This window comes from Alosa sapidissima, chromosome 7 (genome assembly GCF_018492685.1).
Source record: "Alosa sapidissima isolate fAloSap1 chromosome 7, fAloSap1.pri, whole genome shotgun sequence".
In the NCBI taxonomy this organism is placed as follows: domain Eukaryota; kingdom Metazoa; phylum Chordata; class Actinopteri; order Clupeiformes; family Clupeidae; genus Alosa; species Alosa sapidissima.
This window is the reverse complement of record NC_055963.1, coordinates 36,976,025-36,995,998: the sequence shown is the minus strand read 5'-3', so window position 1 is coordinate 36,995,998 and position 19,974 is coordinate 36,976,025. Positions and strand designations below refer to the sequence as shown.

The 19,974-nt window shown below is 39.5% G+C and overlaps 1 protein-coding gene and 1 long non-coding RNA gene across 3 annotated transcripts in view; one reads left to right on the top strand and one right to left on the bottom strand.

The window, feature by feature from the left end:
• Positions 1 to 534: 534 nt before the first annotated feature.
• mmp23ba (matrix metallopeptidase 23ba) overlaps positions 535 to 19,974 on the bottom strand; it is a 24,342-nt gene continuing 4,902 nt past the window's right edge. For both annotated transcript variants that reach the window (XM_042098246.1, XM_042098245.1), the window contains exons 4-8: positions 15,797 to 15,964; positions 15,482 to 15,646; positions 7,837 to 7,947; positions 1,309 to 1,435; positions 535 to 822 (exon numbers count right to left, since the gene is read on the bottom strand). In XM_042098246.1, coding sequence (XP_041954180.1) covers positions 648 to 822; positions 1,309 to 1,435; positions 7,837 to 7,947; positions 15,482 to 15,646; positions 15,797 to 15,964 — 746 coding nt within the window. In that variant the 3' untranslated portion in view covers positions 535 to 647. The remainder of the gene's footprint in view (positions 823 to 1,308; positions 1,436 to 7,836; positions 7,948 to 15,481; positions 15,647 to 15,796; positions 15,965 to 19,974) is intronic.
• LOC121713592 overlaps positions 13,167 to 19,974 on the top strand; it is a 23,382-nt gene continuing 16,574 nt past the window's right edge. The window contains exon 1 of the long non-coding RNA XR_006032887.1: positions 13,167 to 13,242. This is a non-coding gene — a long non-coding RNA (uncharacterized LOC121713592). The remainder of the gene's footprint in view (positions 13,243 to 19,974) is intronic.

Genomic DNA, 19,974 nt, shown 5'->3' with positions numbered 1-19,974 from the left:
ATATTGAATTAATTTATATTCATCCATAATCTCAAGTAACAAGCTGTTCAAAGGTTACACATCTGCAAACCCTCTAAAGGCAGACTTTCCAAATAAACTGTACACATGGATTGTATGAATGCATAGGGCTAATGTGAATTTGGCCTCCTGATGAACTTTTTTGAGACTAATGATTCCTAGGTAACAGATTGTGATCATAAAACACTGCAATGAGAATTATTTAATTATTTAAAATAAAAAACGTATGTTTGTTGGTGGGTGTGAAATTGTGTTATATAGGTCTCATAATAACCTATTATATTGATGTTTGTTCCAGATGGTTTTGCAATGCACCAGCTGAATCCATGCTAGGTGTACGCAAATTGACACACAGCAGCATTTTACACTTACAACGTTTGGTTTTAGTGCAGTTAGTCAAATGCTAACAATGCACCTGTCCCACTGTGTTTTAGGAAGTATGTGTGAATGTAAGTGTCATCCAGAAAATCATAAATTCATATAAATGTGAGCTCATAAATCAACAGCAAATAATTATTGAAAGTGGACAAAAAACAAAATCTTTATTCATCACAGTTGCAATTAATCTTCCTACATAGGTTCTCACTTGTAATTGGTGTGCGTATTCTATAATCAACCAATCGTACCCTTCAGAAGCGTACACGCACTCTCCAAGAGTAGTTGGTAAGTACTTTGTTCTTCTTCCGTACAATACACGTGTATGTGCCTTCATTGATTGCATTAGCAACTATGCTGATATGGTCATTCTCAAGAGTGATGTAACCTGGGTGAGAGAACTCCAGCAGCTCCCCATCCTTATACCAGCTGTAGAGACCAAATAATAAAATCACAACATATTAAATGTGTGCATAGTCAAATATCTTTTTCCCTCCTGAAACATTACATTTATCAGAAATATAGTCTAGAATCAGCTGATGCAAATTTCTTCTGGGAATGGCTGATTTTAAATGGAATATCTACACCAGCATAGAAAGGTGAAGGTCTAATTCTTTGCCACTGTGTAATTAACATTAACAGTACCGCTGTGAATTAAATGAACATTTAATTGCAATACATCACAGGAGAGTTCATAGTTATAAGGATGGTATTTACTAGATGATTTATCCAAATCCAGAATTCTAACATCAATCACCAATAACTATTAAAAAATACTGTTTGGGAAAGGATATGTGTAGGATCTAGGTAGGCTAGCCTTTGAATGAATGTGCTTAATACTTTTGGAAGGCACTGTAAACACACACACATATTACATTACTCTTCCCAGTGTTTAAAACAACGAGTTATACTTACAACACTTTGCCCATTTTTGCTTTAATTTTCTTTCCACAACGGAAGGTCAGGGTCTTTCCCTCAGCAACAAACTTCTGTTTTGTTCTAGCAGGGAGTGGGGTGGGGGCAGGTGTGGGGATTGGAAACTCTGTAAAGAGAGATGTTATGTATCAAATCACATAAAGTAGTACATTACAATTTCTCCACAATACTACCATTCAGTGTATGGTGAATAATTACTGACATGAATAATCCTGTCCTAAATTATACTAACATTTTATTTGTGACCTGTTCAAGGTATGTGCTGCAATAATCATGCTTTGTAATTGTCATGTTCTTTCACAACAGATGCCTTGAATCTGTTGAAGGTTATGGCATATTTGTAAGTCTCAACCTTTCCTTTTCTTTCCACAAAACTTGCCAGAAGTCATCATTTGAGGGGTTATTTTTTTAAATGTTCTAACGGGGGAGTCTGCCCCCAAACCCCCTATCTTAGTTGGGTTACCAACTGTCTGCATCAGTACCACTGCTGGAAAAATGTCTAGGGGAGATCCCAACAAACACGGGATGTCCCCCGGACTTTAACCGGACATTCACGTCCCCGATTGGTCCCAAACATCACGTTCTCTAGCGAACGTCACCAGAACGTTATTGACTTCTGGAGCAAGTTCTCCTTTGGTCCTTGTGTGATGTCCGGTGTCGGACCTTTTGGGGACGTCCCCGTTAAGTCCCTTGGTTCAAAAACTTCCCAAGAATGTCCTTGTGTTGGCCCGACAATAACGTTATATTGTTGGCCTATGTATAAGTGCTATGTAAGATGGGTAGTTGTCATGTAAGGCACATAGCATATTATTGGGGGCTCATTGTGTTTCTATGTTTTCCTATTATTATTATTATATGCAATGGAAGTCAATGGCAGCCCATAGAACCGTCTGGTAAAAAGTTGGGAAATTTGGCACACTGATTGGGGACGGTCCCATGATTCATGTCACCAAGTTTCATGTTGGCAACTCGAACCTTCTAGCGCCACCAACAGGCCAAAGTTGGAAGTGTGTTCACTCACGTAACTTTTTACCTGTAGGTCCGATTTTCAAAAGTCAGGTATCGTTGGAATCCTTGGACCAAGCCGAGTTCAACGCACCCTATGACGTCATTTTCCGCCATTTTGGATTTCATCAAAAACACTTAAAATGTATCAGGGGTCACATACTTTCTCTGATTCCCACCAAATTTTAAACAGATCATCTTCAGACCAAGCCTCACAAAAGTTATCACTTTTCGTCTTCGGAAGTATTACCGTTCGCCCATAACAGCCAATCAAAATTTGCGGCAAAGCCGCCAAACAGGAAGTGAGCTCATATCTCAGCAACCCTTGCAGTCATCAAATCCAAACTTGGTATATGGACTCATGACCCCATCAGGAGGACGCTCTAGAAATTTGGTGACCTTTGACCTCTAGGGGGCGCTGTAAATCAGTAACATGCCTTTTGGACTGTAGCTGCTGTTGTGCCTAGAATTACAATGTACTAGTGGTGTCTGGTAATACTGTGGAAGATCCTTATGTCGACAGATGGCAATTCATGACATCAACATAATTGATTTGGCCGCCATATTGGATTTAATCAAAACCACTATCAAATTTCCCTAGGTCACAAATTTCATCGGATCCTCACCAAAATTGGCACAGACCATCTTCAAACCATGCCTTATCAGTGCTTTGATTTCCATAACAATTGACGGAAGCGTTTGCCCGTAGCAGCCAATCGAAATTGGCCACATTGCTGCTTGCAGCTATATTTATTATAAATCCTCTGCCATTGAAGTCTATGGCAGCCCATAGAACCGTCTGGTGAAAAGTTGTGAAATTTGGTACACTAATTAGGCAGTGCCCCATGATTAATTTCACCAAGTTTCAAGTCCGCAACCCGAGCGCTCTAGCGCCACCAACAGGCCAAAGTTGGACATGCTTTCATGCCCGTAACTTCTGACCCGTTGGCTCGATTTTGAAAAATGAGTTATCCTTGGAATCCTTAGACCAAGCAGAGTTCAACGCACCCTATGAGGTCATTTTCCGCCATGATGGATTTTCCGCCATATTGAATTTTAGTGAAAGTGAAACTAATCTTTCACAGGTCACAAATTTTGTCCGATCGTCACCAATCTTGACACACATGATCTTCCGACCATGCCTCATTAATGCATTGCTTTTTGTCTTCGGAACTAAAACTGTTCGCGTGTATCAGCCAATCGAAATTTGCGGCAAAGCCGCCAAACAGGAAGTGAGCTCATATCTCAGCAACCCATTCATCTATCATAACCAAACTTAGTACATGGACTCAGGACCCAATCAGGAGGACGCTGAAGAAATCTGGTGACCTTTGACCTCTAGGGGGCGCTGTAATTGAGAAACATGCCTTTTGGCCTGTAGCTGCTGTTGTGCTTAGAATTCAAATGCACTACTGGTGTCTGGTAATACTGTTGGAGGTCCTTAGGACGACCCAAGTCAATTTGTGATGTCATCGTAATTGATTCGGCCGCCATATTGGATTTAATCAAAAACACGTAAAAATTTTCGCAGGTCACAAATTTCAGTGGATCCTCACCAAAATTGGCAGAGACCATCTTCAGACCATGCCTTATCAGTGTTTTTTTTTTCTGGAACAATTGACAGAAGCGCCTGTAACAGCCAATCGAAATTTGCGGTGAAGCCGCCAAACAGGAAGTGAGCTCATATCTCAGCAACGCTTTCATGTATCAAAACCAAACTTAGTACATGGTCCTCAAGACCCACCAGGAGGACGCTCAAGAAATTTGGTGACCTTTGACCTCTAGGGGGCTCTGTAATTGCCAACAATGTATTTTGGCCTGTAGTTGCTGCATTATTCTGCAATGGAGGTCAATGGCAGCCCATAGAACCGTCTGGTTCATCCTGATGATGCACAAATAATTTGGTGACCTTTGACCTCTATTGGGGCATTGAAATCACAGCAAGCATGATCATATCTCAATCGATCTTTTATTTTTGATGTGAAACTGATGACAGCGAGTTCCATCCAGTTAATTCTAATGCGTGCGTGCAAGGGTGGGGCGGGGTGGGACGGGCAGGGGCGATTGCGGTGGTGGGTTGGCTGGGTGAGGGGGCAGCGACACTCAGCCCTGGTTCAGCCACACAAAATCAGTTATGTTTTGATGTGAAACTTGACCTTGTAACTCAGCCAATCTTGGGGTTGTTTGACATGGAACTTGCTGTGACTGCTTATTGCTATATGCCTGATGCCACGGCATTGAGTTGCATGGCAAATCTGGCCTGCTGAACTGTCTGCTTGGCCCCCACATTGCTGCTTGCAGCTATATTTATTATTATTATTATTATTATTGTTATTAAAAGGTTGGCAGTATGTTGACGTCTAAAAAGTCTTCCCCTGACGTTACTGTCACGTATGTCCTTTGAACGTCCTGCAATAATGTCGCGGTGACAACTAGAAGACGTTCCGTCAAAGTCTACGCAATGTCCCGGGGACGTGCTTTAGACGTCCCTAATAATGTTCCCAGGACGTAACGGGAACCCTACACATTCTCAAGGAGGGGACCTCGACGGTAGGCTTGGGTATCGAATATCGAGTATTGGTTGGAACCGGGACTATCTTTGCGATTTTCCCGGAATCGTTCAAGTTTAAATTTCGATTCCTAGTTTCGATTCCCAGTCCGCCGACCAGAAGAAGAAACAGCTGAACACCAATGAAGAAGCGCATAGTTCATAGAATTAAAATTCATGGAGAATGTCACACTATTTCAAGCAGGGTTCCCGCGGATCCTTAAAAAGTCTTAAATACAACTGAATTTTCGAAAGAGAGGTATTAAATGTGCGTATGGGACCGCCAGCAAGTGCAAGAGAGCGAGTGATGTCTCCATCCAGTTTCGTGTATTTAAAACGCAATTGTATAAGTGACTAGGCTATTAGGCTACGGGAGGAAGTGTAGTGGTTGCAGAGTGAAGATGTTTTTCACGGGTGTGGTTAAAGGTGTGAAAACAGTATGTACAAAATAATATGCCTGACGTTTTCGTGGTGTAGCTGAGGCCTGAGAGATAGACAGGTAGCCTACGTGGAATGAGGAAGCCTACGGTAGAATGAGCGGGAGAAAGAGTTGGTAAGCCAGTTAACGATAGGTTGGCCATACGTTCGAATTTAGGCCGGACATATGGATTTTAAAATAAAAAAAAGCCCTGTCCGGCGCAGCCTCAAGCTGGACGCTCATTTGTTCTCCTTTTTGGAGTTGCGCTTGGCATCTAAAATCTTTGCTTGGACGCAGCATCGTTTCACAAACTATGGACGCGAAGACTGCTGGTCAAATTATGTGCAGTGCTTCGCAATCAGGAGGAAATACTGTATATGTTAAAGGAGAATTCCGGTGTGATATTGACCTACAGTGTATTGAAACATGATACCGAGTGTGAACGTATGTCTCATAGCCCATCTCGACTTGTCCCCTGCACTCCAAAATCTGGCGCTAGTTAGCCGATGCTACCAACAACTTTTTCAGTAGTGGTGCTTCGGCATCGGGCTAGCCATGCAAATAAATCACTGTTTTACACCCATTTACGAGGCTCAATGTATCTCCACACTTCATTGGTAGACTTCCTAGGGCCCTGACATTTAAAACGAGACATTGAGAACTTTGAAAAAGCACTGGTAGTTTACTTACAAGACGATTTATACAGACAGTATCTTCACGAAGTTTAACGTTTGCAGCCATCTTGAATTTAGTCACGATAAGTCGAGCAACGAGTAAGAATGAACAGGTATGATAAGGGATCAGATTCCAAAAATAATTCAATGGAAATGCATGGATTCCAGTTTCTTCCAGTAGCAGCAACTGGAATCCATGCATTTCCACTGAATTATTTTTGGAATCTGATCCCTTATCATAGCTGTTCATTCTTACTCGTTGCTCGACTTATCGTGACTAAATTCAAGATGGCTGCAAACGCTAAACTTTGTGAAGATACTGTCTGTATAAATCGTCTTGTAAGTAAACTACCAGTGCCTTTTCAAAGTTCTCAATGTCTCGTTTTAAATGTCAGGGCCCTCGGAAGTCTACCAATGAAGTGTGGAGATACATTGAGCCTTGTAAATGGGTGTAAAACAGTGATTTATTTGCATGGCTAGCCCGATGCCGAAGCACCACTATTGAAAAAGATGTTGGTAGCATCGGCTAACTAGCGCCAGATTTTGGAGTGCAGGGGACAAGCCGAGATGGGCTATGAGACATACGTTCACACTCGGTATCATGTTTCGATACACTTTAGGTCAATATCACACCGGAATTCTCCTTTAAGTTGATCTGTTTGGATCTTTCCAGCGTGTGTTGCTGGCCTAGCCTAGGGAAGAAAATATCTGTCTAAGTTATAATAGCCAACCTGTAATATCTGCCAGCAGCTTGCTTGCCAGCGTTTCCCAGTAGGCTAGGCCTACTTCGCAAAAGTTGTGAAATATAACCGCATATTTTTTGAATGTCGGCGACTGCTACATAAAAAAAAAACGTGCGTTCATAATACGTGCGTGCTTGAGATGAAACCAGCAGTTTTCAGCAGGATCATGCGAGGAGGACCTGTCTCTTAATTTAAAACAAGTCAATGGTTTTACAATGTTTCAGTCAAGCTTTGGTTGGTTTAGATACAACTGGTATGCAAAATGTAAAGTAGTGGATTAACTTTAATTTGCTGTGCTGCATATTGGACAATAGATGCACATAGTAAATTATATAAAGTAGGCTTATTAAAATATGTAAATAGCTTAGTCTAACTTTGAAAAAAATATTGAAGGGAATCCAGTCCAGTGCACATGTCTTTGGCAAGTAGCCCTAGGCTACTACAGACACAGGTGAAGTCAATTGGGCATTTATAGCTGTGAAGGTAATTCACACACAATTATTTTTCTTTCGCCAAAATATATTTGGTAACTTCTGTAGACATCCAAAATGGGGTGGGGGTTAAAATTAGTAGGAAAAAAAAACTATTGCATAAACAGTCATATATATCTTTTTGCCGTGGTATAGTCTTAATTTTCATTTAGATGTCTTGAAAAGGTCTTAAAAGTCTTTAAATTTGCACTTGGAAAATGTGCAGATACCCTGAGAAAGACCGTTGGTTAGCTAGCTCATTTAAAATATCCTAAACTTTTTTTGACCATGCCTCTTAAAAAAATTGGAATCGAGAATCGTTAGGAACCGGAATCTAAATAAGAAATCGGAATTGGAATCGGAATCGTTCAAATTCAAACGATACCCAACCCTACTCGACGCTGAGACGCCAGTGACATACATAACGAGTGCAGCAGATATTTTTGGCAGTTTGAATTTAGGACAGGGTCTGTCATCCTAACTTAGCATTCCATCCAATTTAACAATCCTTGGAAATCCTTAAATTAGATTTTTAGTGTAATAGCTAATAGCCAAAACAGGATTTTTTCCTAAATGCAGTTAGAAAACATGTTTCTGTAAAACCCAAGAGTCATCCTAAATTATAGTACAACAGGGCTTCATTACTTACCATAGCAAAAATCACAACTCGAAGGGCAATGTTTCTGCATGAGCTTTCTCTTACTTTCACAGTAACCCTTGCGAGCCCACGCAGAGCAAATAAACAGCCTATCCAAACACCCTGCAGACAAGAGAAGAGAGAGACAAAGGGAAAATGTTTGGTAGAAAGTAGAGGATGATGTAACATCATCATAGAGATTAGTTACTTGAGATTCCCAGAGGCTGTTTTAATATCTTCCACCATGTCATAATAGCAAATGGTTTGCAGAGCCTGTGAAGTGTCAATATGCTGTAAAATACCATTCAATTAGTGTACATTTTCATAATTGTGTTTGACATTCATAATTTAAATAATGATGCTGGGGATTAACTATTCAACAAACTATTCAAGTTCAGTTTCAGTTTAACTAAACAAAGCTATTTGTAACACTGTAATACATGTAGGTTTGATAAAAGTAAAAAATGCCTATTTAAACCTATTTATTCATTTTCTATATTTTCCCCTTTGTTACTGTAGCCTACTTGTTTTAATGAGATCTTCAATGTGTCTGAGATGATGTCTGTAGTTTATGTCCATCTGTCTTGTATGTCTGGTGAGCCAAAGACAAATGTCCACCATGGTGTAGGTTACATTAAAGATTTATTTTATTCTATTCTATTCTAATTGATCCATGATGCGTAACGTTAGAAATGCAGGGATGGAGAATGTTTTTCAGATATAATAAGGATTCCGCTGAAAAACGGTAGCGCTCTTACAAAAACTCGTTTGAAAAAGACAGGATCTTTTTCGTGTCGTTGTCTTATTACCTTCTCACGGTGAATAGCACAGATGATATGTGCTTCTTTGTCAATCGGACCTTCCTCAAAAGGAAACGCCATATTGTGACAAATGTCAAAACAGCGGCCTGGTTGAACATGCACTTAAATAACCGAACATAACCTGAACAAAACCTACCCCCTACCAGGTTAAGTTCAGAGCCCATGTTACCATAGTGACTTACATTTTGGAACTAAAATCCCAGGTTTACTGCTTACTCTGGGTTAACATACCCAGTTAAGCCAGTAAACCTTCTTTCTGGAATACCCTTGCAGACATCTCCAAAAACACCAAAATCCATGAAGGCAGACTGAATCTGGAGAGCTGAGTTTCTCTTCCACAACCAATGTAGAGCACATACAGTAAATAAAAAGCATTTGAATTGTGTACCCATTGGATTTTGTCGCAATGGTTTTTAAGAAACATGCTCTTTTAGTCATTAGAACTTAATTGAAATGTTATCAATGCATTTAATGTTGTTAGGTTATTTTGTTTTATGTCTGCTCTCCCCATTTTTAGGCTAAAAATAATGAAGATACATAAATGATCAACTCTACTAAAAATACATTCTAAGAAACATTAAGAGAGCAGGTACATGAATGAGATTGCCTTGGTATTTAACTAATGTTAAATCTAGGAAACTTAAAGCGATGGTTCGGAGTAATTTCACCCTAGGGTCCTTTGCACCATGACCCCGAGCCAAACACCCTCCCAGAACCTGTTTTACCTTGGTAGAACCCTGGTCGAGTAGCGCTGTCAGAAACGAATGAGTTTCTGCAGTCGTAATGGTACCAACTTTTCATCTCGTAAAACATCTCGTAAATTACCCCACTAATAATGCCCTGAATGGTACGAAACTTCTGCAGTAGTACAAATATGACCTTTAGTCCAATAACGAGGCATTAGAAAGTTTGTAAGTTTATTTAAATAAGATTTGCCTGATTATCTGCTACTATACCGCTGCGTCAACGTTTCTTCCGGGGTTTGGGAAAAGCCCGTAAAAGTCCTGGCAGGAAGCGATTAGGCTACATCAACGTTTTTTGGTATATCCAGTTTTTAATATTTTTTTCTGAAGTGTTTACAACTTAGTGTTAACTAATAATTGTTGCAAACTGGACTACGAACAAAATATTAGTGCATTCCTGGATCTACATCCTTATGCATGCTTCCTGCCAGGACTTTTACGGGCTTTTCCCAAATCACGGAAGAAACGTTGACGCAGCGGTATAGTAGCAGATAATCAGGCAAGTCTTATTTAAATAAGTAAATGCCTCCTGGTGCACTTTCTAATGCCTCGTTATTGGACTAAAGGTCATAGTTGTACTACTGCAGAAGTTTTGTACCATTCAGGGCATTATTAGTGGGGTAATTTACGAGATAAAAGTTGGTTCCATTACGACTGCAGAACGTCATAGTACTTTCAAATAATACCGGCACTGTACTATGAAAGCCCATGCAAATGAACTCGTCCTCCGCAGAGGTATCAGTATCAAACTGCAAAAATAAAGTGTTTTAAAATGCCCAAAATGCACAAATATGATTATGAGGTTAATTGGATGGCTTAATGAAATATCACAAAATACTTAAAGTGAACATTGCATTATTTAACAACAGCCTTTCAAAATCTGTCCTCAATTCATGTCAACTCTGTCAGATATTTTTCAAATTCGAAATAAATCAGGCATATTTTGGTCAGCTTTAACCCTGAGGACCCCCTTTGACTTTCTGTTGATGGATGCAGCAGTCCAACACATGGTCTCGTAAGTGTTTTTTTTTTAATAAATATTCATCAAACAAGTTGAAATCCCGGTGGTCACAGCTTTTATGTGTCAACACTGTCTTCAAAGTAGAGCTGAATTCAATCAAGAAGTTTGAAATAAAAGTTGGTGTTTTGGTTTAGTTTAGTGGCAGCAGGCAACTGAGGAAAATCAAAATGGCTACCATCTACTACACATGATTAAGTTAAAAAAAAACATGTTGTTTTGTCAACTCCGTCAGACGTCAACTCTGTCAGATATTTTGTCTGACGGTGTTGACATGTAAGCTGACGGAGTGGAAAAGTGCTCCCAAATACTAATACTGTAATACTAATGTATAACAACTACATAACATGATAATATGATCTAAGTATCCATGTTTATTGACTTAAAACATCTTAATATACCCAAATGCCAAATAACTTATAATAATAACTCATAAAAAGTATTGTTTTTATCTGTACTCTAGGCAGACATGGATAGAAAAAGAGTTTGTCAGTGTAGGAGCAAAAACAAAGAAACAGTACCAGAGAAAAGAGAGAGAAAGAATTAACAGTGACCCAGAAAGCAGTAGGGACAGTAAACAGCAGTTAGAATAGGAGAGACAGAGGTGGAAGGACAGGGTTCAAAACAAAAAAGTAAAACAAGTAGGAGAATTAAAACCCAGAGCAAAAAGGCACTGCAGAAAGTATTGGAGGAAAGCAAAGAAAAGGTCCAGAGCTATGCAGCTGAGAGAGAAAGGAGAAAAACCAGGAAAAGACATGCAAGGGAGATAAAAGCATTGAAAGAAAAGGTAAAGAAATTAACAAAAGAGCAACACAAACTAAGAAAGCAGGAATGGCGGAAAAAGAAGGCTCAAATAGAAAAGTCCAATGTCAAACTAAAAGATAAAATGATTGTAGATTCTCCATGAACAGAAATAGAGAGGATGATAACGGGAAGCCTACAGCGGAACTCCAACATTGGGATATATCTTCTTTTCCACAAGAGGTGAGAAGGAATTATACAACTTATGTGGCACAGAAACGAGCCGTTGAAAAATCAGGTCATAGACAACTTACACTGCAAAAACTGTGTATCTAATAAAAATCTAACCAAGATTATTAATCTTATATCAAGATAAAAAACTAGTTTGTATTGTTTTCAGTATAAAGAGACTTACCTAGAGCTTTCTGATGAAATCATTTGACTTAATTTAAGAAATGTTTGACTTATTTTAAGACATCTCATCCTGAAAATAAGCAAATTTTTCTTCCAGTGCGTTTAGGACAAATTTGTCCTAAAAGCAAGCCAATTTGTCTGCCAGTGCGTTAAGTAAATTTGTCTTGATAAGACTCCATAAAATAAGTCAAAGTGTTCTTAAATTAAGTCAAATGATCTTTCAAGAGAGCGCTAGGTAAGTACCCTGGAAATCCAGAGTTCTCGCAAGAGCACAATGGAATTGTCTCTGCGAGACACTCTGGCAAAAAGCAATGATGCACGGTACTTTTACCCCAACATTCCGGGGAACCAGCTAAGCTGATGAAGACAGCGATGCAATGTTGGAGGACGGTACATATTGGTCGTAGTGTTATCCGATTGCGTCGAAGTCCGAAATCATTCAGAGTAAACATGGTCTAGCGCTATCCATTTGCGTGCAGTGAGATTTTTAAATGCATGCTTGTTGCCGCCCCTCGAGTTGAGCCATTACATTGTTCTTTGTCAGACCCTTAATCTTTCTAGATTATCAGGGTCTGGATCTTCCAGGCTACTAGGTAAGTCTTTTCATACTAGAAACAATACCAAATAGATTTTTTGATCTTATTATACGATTAATAGCACTTTTTGCAGTGTATCAGGCAAGGTTCTAAAGAAGTATCGGCTTCTTCATAGGCTTCGCCAGTTTGGTGTTAGGTACAGACAACTATCATGCTCTTGCAGTGAGCCATTGTATTGCCTATGCTTTCCCCCAGCTACTCTTTGTATAAGAGACTGCTCAGAGGAGCAGCAGACTGATGCAAGGGCCAGAAAGAGCCGTCCATTGGCCATGTTGATGGAGGAGATGGAAGACTAGTTGGGAGAAGCAGGGGATTCGGTCGATGAAATGTAAGATTTGGTAGAAGAAATGGAAGAGGAGCCATTGAAAGATCCTGGGGGTGCTACTGTTGATATAATTATCAACAGTATTGAGACAGGGGATTGGCTGGCAGTGGTGTATGATGATCACTGGTGGTTAGGAAAGACCATTGATGTAGATATAGAACACCAAGATGTGAAAGTTGAGTTTTTGCATCCTTGTGGTCCTACTTCCAATTTTCACCCTAAATATGGGAGGCGGGTAGCCTAGAAATCTAGACGTACCCTAGCAGCAGCAAATGTAATTTGCAGCCAGGGTAGTCTAGCAACTCTCTGTTGGCTTGTGAGCTGGAAAAATCAAACTTCAATCAGGCCAATCATATCGTGTGTAGAGTCGGTGGGCGGGCTTAACATAATGATGACAGAGTTACGACAGTTCCACGTGAATTCCTTGCTACTTGCTGTTGCTGGAAAACAGTGGTCTTTGAATTGCGACTGGAGTTAAGCTTTTTTTTTTTAAGTTGGCAGTAGTTTGATCAACTAGCCAACTAGCTCCACTGGTGGGAAAGCGCATGGGACTCATGAGATGTAGGCAGTGTTGGGAAGGATACTTTCAAAAAGTATTCTGTTACAGAATACATGCCCAAATATGTATTTTGTAACATATTCAATCTGAGTAACATATTCTTGGATTATGCTACTTCTGCATTGAATTGCAATGCAGCCATCAAATCCTGCTTACTAAACAGGCCTATTCTGGTGTGTTCTTCTGTTCCAAATGGCTGAAGTGTTATGCCCACATAGGAGAATGTAAAGTCAACTAAGCTACCTGATACAACTATAAAATACAAGGTGACCAGTAAAACTACAGCAGGCGACTAGGCTAGGAGGAGGGATGTCTGTTTCTGTCCAGTGAAAGATTTTGAAACTGACAGGGACAGCTTGTCCCCTCCAAGCAAGCCAGACCAGGGAGCTCTATGCCATAGCCCCTGATGTTATGGACTTCATAGAGCATAGGCATGTTCAACATCTCTTTTCCAATGCCCAAGTCCCGCAGGTTAGACAAACTATTATATATAAATATCTAATACTTGGCTCTACACCGAAGGCAGTAATGATTTACTTGCTGAGAGAAATTGGAGCAAATCATAGAACTTACTTGCCTGAGGTCCTGTTGAAGTTTGATACCCTTTCCCTTGATATTGCCATGTCAAAACTAGGTAAATATCTTTAATCAGTTTGATTCTCGATTAGTTTGTCAACTCCGTCAATTGTGTGTCAACACCGTCAGTTGTGTGTCAACCCCGTAAGATGGAGGTTTTTCATTTTTATAAAAAAATGTATGTTTCTTTTGTCCAATTGAGTGTGTTCATACATTAAAACACCAACTTATCTACATGCATCAGTGTCTTGTGTGCACAAAACCACTGATTGTATGTATTAAAAATTAAAAAAAATAGTAAACTAAATTAAGTTAATTTAAAATGGCTTATTCCAAAACAATGTAAAATGATATTAAAAGTGTATACAATGCAATTTATCACTAAACCTTGCTAAGGCACACAATTTCTACACACTTAAAGACTTTACAGTGTTGTTGAATTGATCAAACACACAAAAAAACATATTTTCATGTGTCAGACGGAGTTGACAAATGACAAGTTACTAAGTCAGTAAATGTCATTTTTTATAAAAAGTGGTTAATAAAAAACCTGTTCCTTTTCAGGCATGATAGATGAGATCTATGTTTATGATGATATCCAATTCAAATTAATGTAGTATCAATTTTTTGTTTGTCACTTTTCAAAAGTACTTTTGTCCCTTATCAAGAATCAGTGATATATAAGAGAGTTGGCATTACATTATCCTTATGCTTGTAGTCAAAAGTATTTGTTATATCACAAACATAAAAAATAGATTAAGATGAGACACGGCAGGTGAAAACATCGTTTTTTCATGCACTGGTCAATTTCGAGATTTTGGGCTAGTTTGCTACCTTAGCGTGTATTCTGTCACACTACTATAACAAAAAAGTCCGATTTACACATTTAAGTGTTTATTTCATTACATTGAAAGTGTTAACTCGTGCCTGTATATTTCTCCAAAAAGTTAGCATTCTAACCTTGCATGTACTACCGCGACTGTGATCCAAAACATATGATGTGTAGTACCGTTGGAAAGCTCTGTTTTTCCCGTATCACACTATGTGATCCATATATGGACACTTCCTTTGTATCAGCAACGTGAAAGTTCAAAGGCGAGTCTAGGCAGAGAACGGAATCTCATTGGCTTGTTTCACGGCGGTTTTCTCAAAATGAGTTTCCTCTCCCACTCTGAGCATGAAATCTCCACTTCAGAAGCACTTACATACACCATACAACTTTCTAGTCTTATGCTTAACTATATTTAGACGATTTTTACAGAGGGGTTTGTTGATATATTATTCCAAGCCTGGTTTATATGACATTTTATGCCTAAAAACATGGCAAAAATCATTTTTTTAAGGCTATTGACAGCATACTCTGATTTACAGGATAACAAAAGTAGATAACCATAAATCCCTCTGTAATTTTCCAACATCATTTTGAACCTGGCTGTATCCAATGCTGAGATTTCATGTTTTAAAATGTATGCAAATTAGCGCATATTTAATTAGAAAATGCCTAATTTGCATATGTAAAAATTACATAAAACTATTTTTTTCACATATTAATGTAAGTAATCAACTGGGGAAGTTTCATAGTGATATCTGCTCGTTAATTTTTTTTTTTACCCTTTTCACCTGTAGTGTCTCACCTTAACAAAAATGTGTCCAGTATTAAATAAGTGTTATTTATATGCTTTTTTTCATAAGAGTGCACTTACGTAGATAATGAGCAAAGTGAAGCATCAGCCATAGTATTGTGACATGTTCTGGTGGTGTTATGTATTGTGAACAGCTTGGTAACATTGATAACATTATGTACAAAACTCATTATTTTGTATTACAGAAGACTACATAATTTCTTCTGAACAAATACACAAACCATAGAGTCGGTGGAGGCCCCAAACCTCATCCTGTGTAATATGTTTCCTGCCTGTCAGTGTAGCATTCAGATGCATCAGGGCCTTAGGATTCTGGGAATGCATGAGACCAAGAGCATGTCCTATCTCATGAGCTGCCACATGGACCAGGTCTGTTAGCCAAACTCCTATGAAATAACACATGACATGGGGCTGGTGAAATATACCGTCTGTGAGTCGGTGATTCTCCATATGTCTGATTTGATAACTAAAAACTGTTAATTGCCGTTGAAAGTTAAATGCATCATCAAGTGCTAGAGACTTAAGGATATACTGACCTTTTCTCCAGCTGAATCGCATGTTACCCAAGATCCAATACTCATCATCATCAAAATGGATTTCCCCCGTTGGGGGAAAGAAAGCATGGGCCAGCTCTCCAGTAATTCCATCAAAGCAGTGGTGGAGGTATGACTGCAAGCAGTCTGTGTGGTTAACTGGGTAGAAGCCTTTGAAAGACAAAGCATATGGCATACAATCACATTCTTTTTATTTCAAAGCTGTCCTGCTCATTTCTGACATCTCTAGTCAGGAAGAAAGAGAGAATTACACATTTGAGGAGAGCAGGCACTGGGAAACTTGTTTTATCCCATCCAAATGCCTGGAGCATTTCAGTAGTTGAGGTGGAATGTTTTGTAGATTTCTTGCAGAATAAAGACCAAATGGACATGTTGACAGAAATAATACCACAACATACTGACAAAACATGAATCAGGAACTACATGTGACCTGTGGAGCCCTAATATGATCCATAATTCTGTTGTATAAATTGAGTTGCCTGGTAAATGCTGACTTGATTTTTTTCTGTTAAAAAAGTTACACTAAAGATTTTCTTCTTAATTTGGCTTAATTGACACATAATACAAACCAGTGGTGCACGGGTTGATCTAAATTGAGCGATGACCTGCGGTTACGAGTCATAAAAAATATTTTTAATGATATTCGGGTCATTTGCAGGCGGGTCAGTTACTTAATACTTAAAACACCACGAGAAGGCTAACATCAACATTTAAAGCCGGCCTTACATTGTACGATTTTGGTGTGATTTTCAGTGATGGACTTCATGCACTTCTTGCGATGGTTATATTCATGCACTTATATTCATGCACTTCTTGCGAATGGCCTATTGTTACGCAGTTGATATAGGCTATACTGTAGTGCCGTGAAGAGTCTCCAAATGATGTTAGGACAACTTAAAATGACACACGGGAATTCTTTCTTGCTCCTCGCAGCCTGATGCTACACACAGTGCGTGTGGCCATACACCTGCACAGACCGCGCCAGGCGCCAGATTTAAAACAGTCAGCGGGCGACTGAAATGCGAAGAGGGGACGTTGCCAAAAACCCAATTCCTTAGGCATGCAGCGTACATTTGTAACAAGGATTTATGTATCACATAAACACACGCACAAGAACCAACAAAACCCAATGCTATTTGAACCTCTATAATAACTTTATCATAGTTTCAATTCCAACACCACAAAAGTAAAGGTCAATTTGCTATATATCAATGGTAAAATAGCCTAAGTAAGCAATATTGCTTGCAGGGCAGGGCTAAAGTTGCTTGGGCACAGTTGTTCATGCCAGCATGTCCAGCTGGTGGCCCAACCAGCTACACCAGCAAGAGCTGGAAGAAAACCAGCAAAGACCAGCTAAAACCAGCTACCAGCATAAGCTGATTTTCTAGCTGTTTTTTTAGCAGGGATAACTAAGGCCCCTCACCCCCCCTTGTAACGCCGGGTCTGCATCTGTAGGCACCGCTGTCGTGATTAAAAGAGAATTCCGGCGAGTCTTCACATAGATCTCCGTTTTCTCAAGGTCACCAAGTACTGTCAGTAAAAAGAAAAAACAATTGGTTTTACCTGGCACATGTTGCTACAGCCAGACAGCTGCAGCGCCACACTCTGGGGGCATGTCCATGAGCTCCCATTTACAAGCCCACAGACAGTACTCGGTGACCTCAAGAAGTGGAGATCTACAGTATGTGAAAACTCGCCGGATTTCTGTTCCTATTTATGTTAGGATGTTGAGGCAGCCGTGGCCTACTGGTTAGCGCTTCGGACTTGTAACCGGAGGGTTGCCAGTTCGAACCCCGACCCGAAGGAACGGCTGAAGTGCCCTTGAGCAAGGCACCTAACCCCTCACTGCTCCCCGAGCGCCACTGTTGTAGCAGGCAGCTCACTGCGCCAGGATTAGTGTGTGCTTCACCTCACTGTGTGTTCACTGTGAGCTGAGTGTGTTTCACTAATTCACGGATTGGGATAGATGCAGTCCAAATTTCCCTCACGGGATCAAAAGAGTAAATATACTTATACTTATACATATACTGGATTTACATAGCTCAATAAGGATACACTGCATGTTAGGCTAACCAGAAACGCATATTTTGTAAATAAGCGGGTCGGATTGCGGGTCTGGTATAATTTTTTCTTAAGTAATATTCACGGCTCGAGTTGCGTCGGGTTGATTTAAATTTCGGTCGCAGGCAGCTTATGACCGGACCCGCACACCAATGATACAGACAGAGTTATGAGGCAGAAAACTGTCACTGGTGGCATTCATTTATATTATGGGTTGTCACAGAATTCAGATGTACAGAGTTCGTACACCTATCAAATTCAAGCACTTTCAAGGTCAATTTTCAAGCTTTTCCAGCTCTTTACAGCGGTGGCAAATTATATATTTTACCAGTGTTTCTCAAACTTTTTCAGATGAAGGACCACTTAACCAATAAAAAAGAAACGCACGGACCACCTAGCTAAAAAAAAAAAAAGATTACACCTACTTCAACAGTATAATAGCCTACACAATAGGCCTACTCACTGAACCATCTTGTTTATTGTCTTTGCACTTTGCTTATTGTGTCAGAAGATTTATATGATTTACACTACATACAGTAGACAGTGTTGTAGAACTGTTTGTATTTACATACAAGTTGGTTCAATATTGCAAACAACTTATCTATATTATATTTTACCACGTCTGCTCACGGACCACCCTCAAAATTATTTTTGGATGGAGATTAAGAGATGGTTTAATGAAATTGTGTTTCTTAATAACAGAAAAAGAAATTAAAGGAAAACTTGTCACCTTGCTATCTAACTGGCTGAGTCAATACCCCCCCCCCCCCACCCATTATATAAGAATGTAATCATTCAACAAATAACTATTCTTTGCTGAATATGTGAACTCAAGCTAATGTTAAGGCTTGCTCTTTCATGACAGTCGAGACTGATTATGTCTCTTTCTTGCCTACAATGGCATGCAGACAGGCTTACATCTGTTATCATGAGCTACCAACCAGTAGGCTAGCAATGCAGAGATGTGACGTTTGGGTGACGTGAAGGTGACTAAGTTGTCATATAATTGAATAAATTTAACTTCTTGCCAAACGGCACAATATGCACATATGCATGGTGTTTTAATGTCCTTTCCACTTGTAGGGCCTATAATTAAATGGTTAGCATTTAACCACAAAACTGAGCTGAAGTTTGAGACATGAGCAAGGCTGTAGCCAGGATTCAAATACTGAGGTCAGGAATGTTAATAGAAATGTTGCCCCCCGCGAAATGCTAGAGGGGTCCGGGGGCATGCCCCCAAGGAAGAAATAACCCCTTAAATTATGACTTTATGGTGAATATTGTGGAAACTAATTGATAAATTGACATAAATATATATTCATACCTTATACCATAATACAGCCTATTAGGCATATGGTACATTTATAGAAGAGCGAAGTAGCATTGCCATCTGATGTAGAAACATTTGTTTTGTTTATAACTTAAACCAAAACGCTTTTCCAAAATATTCTACTTTTTTAGATGCACCTGTATATCTCAAGAGCCTTTTCTCCAATTGGTTTTGAGGATATTTATACTGGTCCCTGCTCCATCTGTTATTAAGAATGCTCTGCTTCTCCTCATCAGAGTAGTGAATGTTTATAAATTGCAGGGTCATAGGCTGCAGAGCTTGTACATTCTGACACAGTGAGTGTCACATCTTGACTCTCACTCACTTGTGAGGGCCCTTCGCCTATTATTTCCCTCTCTTCTCCTAACTCTTTCTCCTCATTTCCACCTTTCTGCCTGATTTCCCTTCTCCTGTCTCCTGTCTAAATAACTGACCAATAATCAATATCATGCTTAGATCATATCCATATAACAATATCTACTATTATCTACTATATATACTATTGGTCCAGACTCTGATATCTATATAACATTAATATAGCTTAATTTTCAGTGCAGCTAGCTGCAACTCCACTGAATTTCAGCATAACATTTTGAGTAGGCCTTGAAGTCAGCCTTTGTTCAGATCAGATGATTATTCATTTTGGACAATGGATTTTGTGGGTATTGAAGTTTAAATGAGCTATGCGAGACACTGCGTTGTGTTCGTTAGTTAGGACATAGGGTCAACTTTACTTTTGTTTTGACATGTCACAGGTACAACTACATGT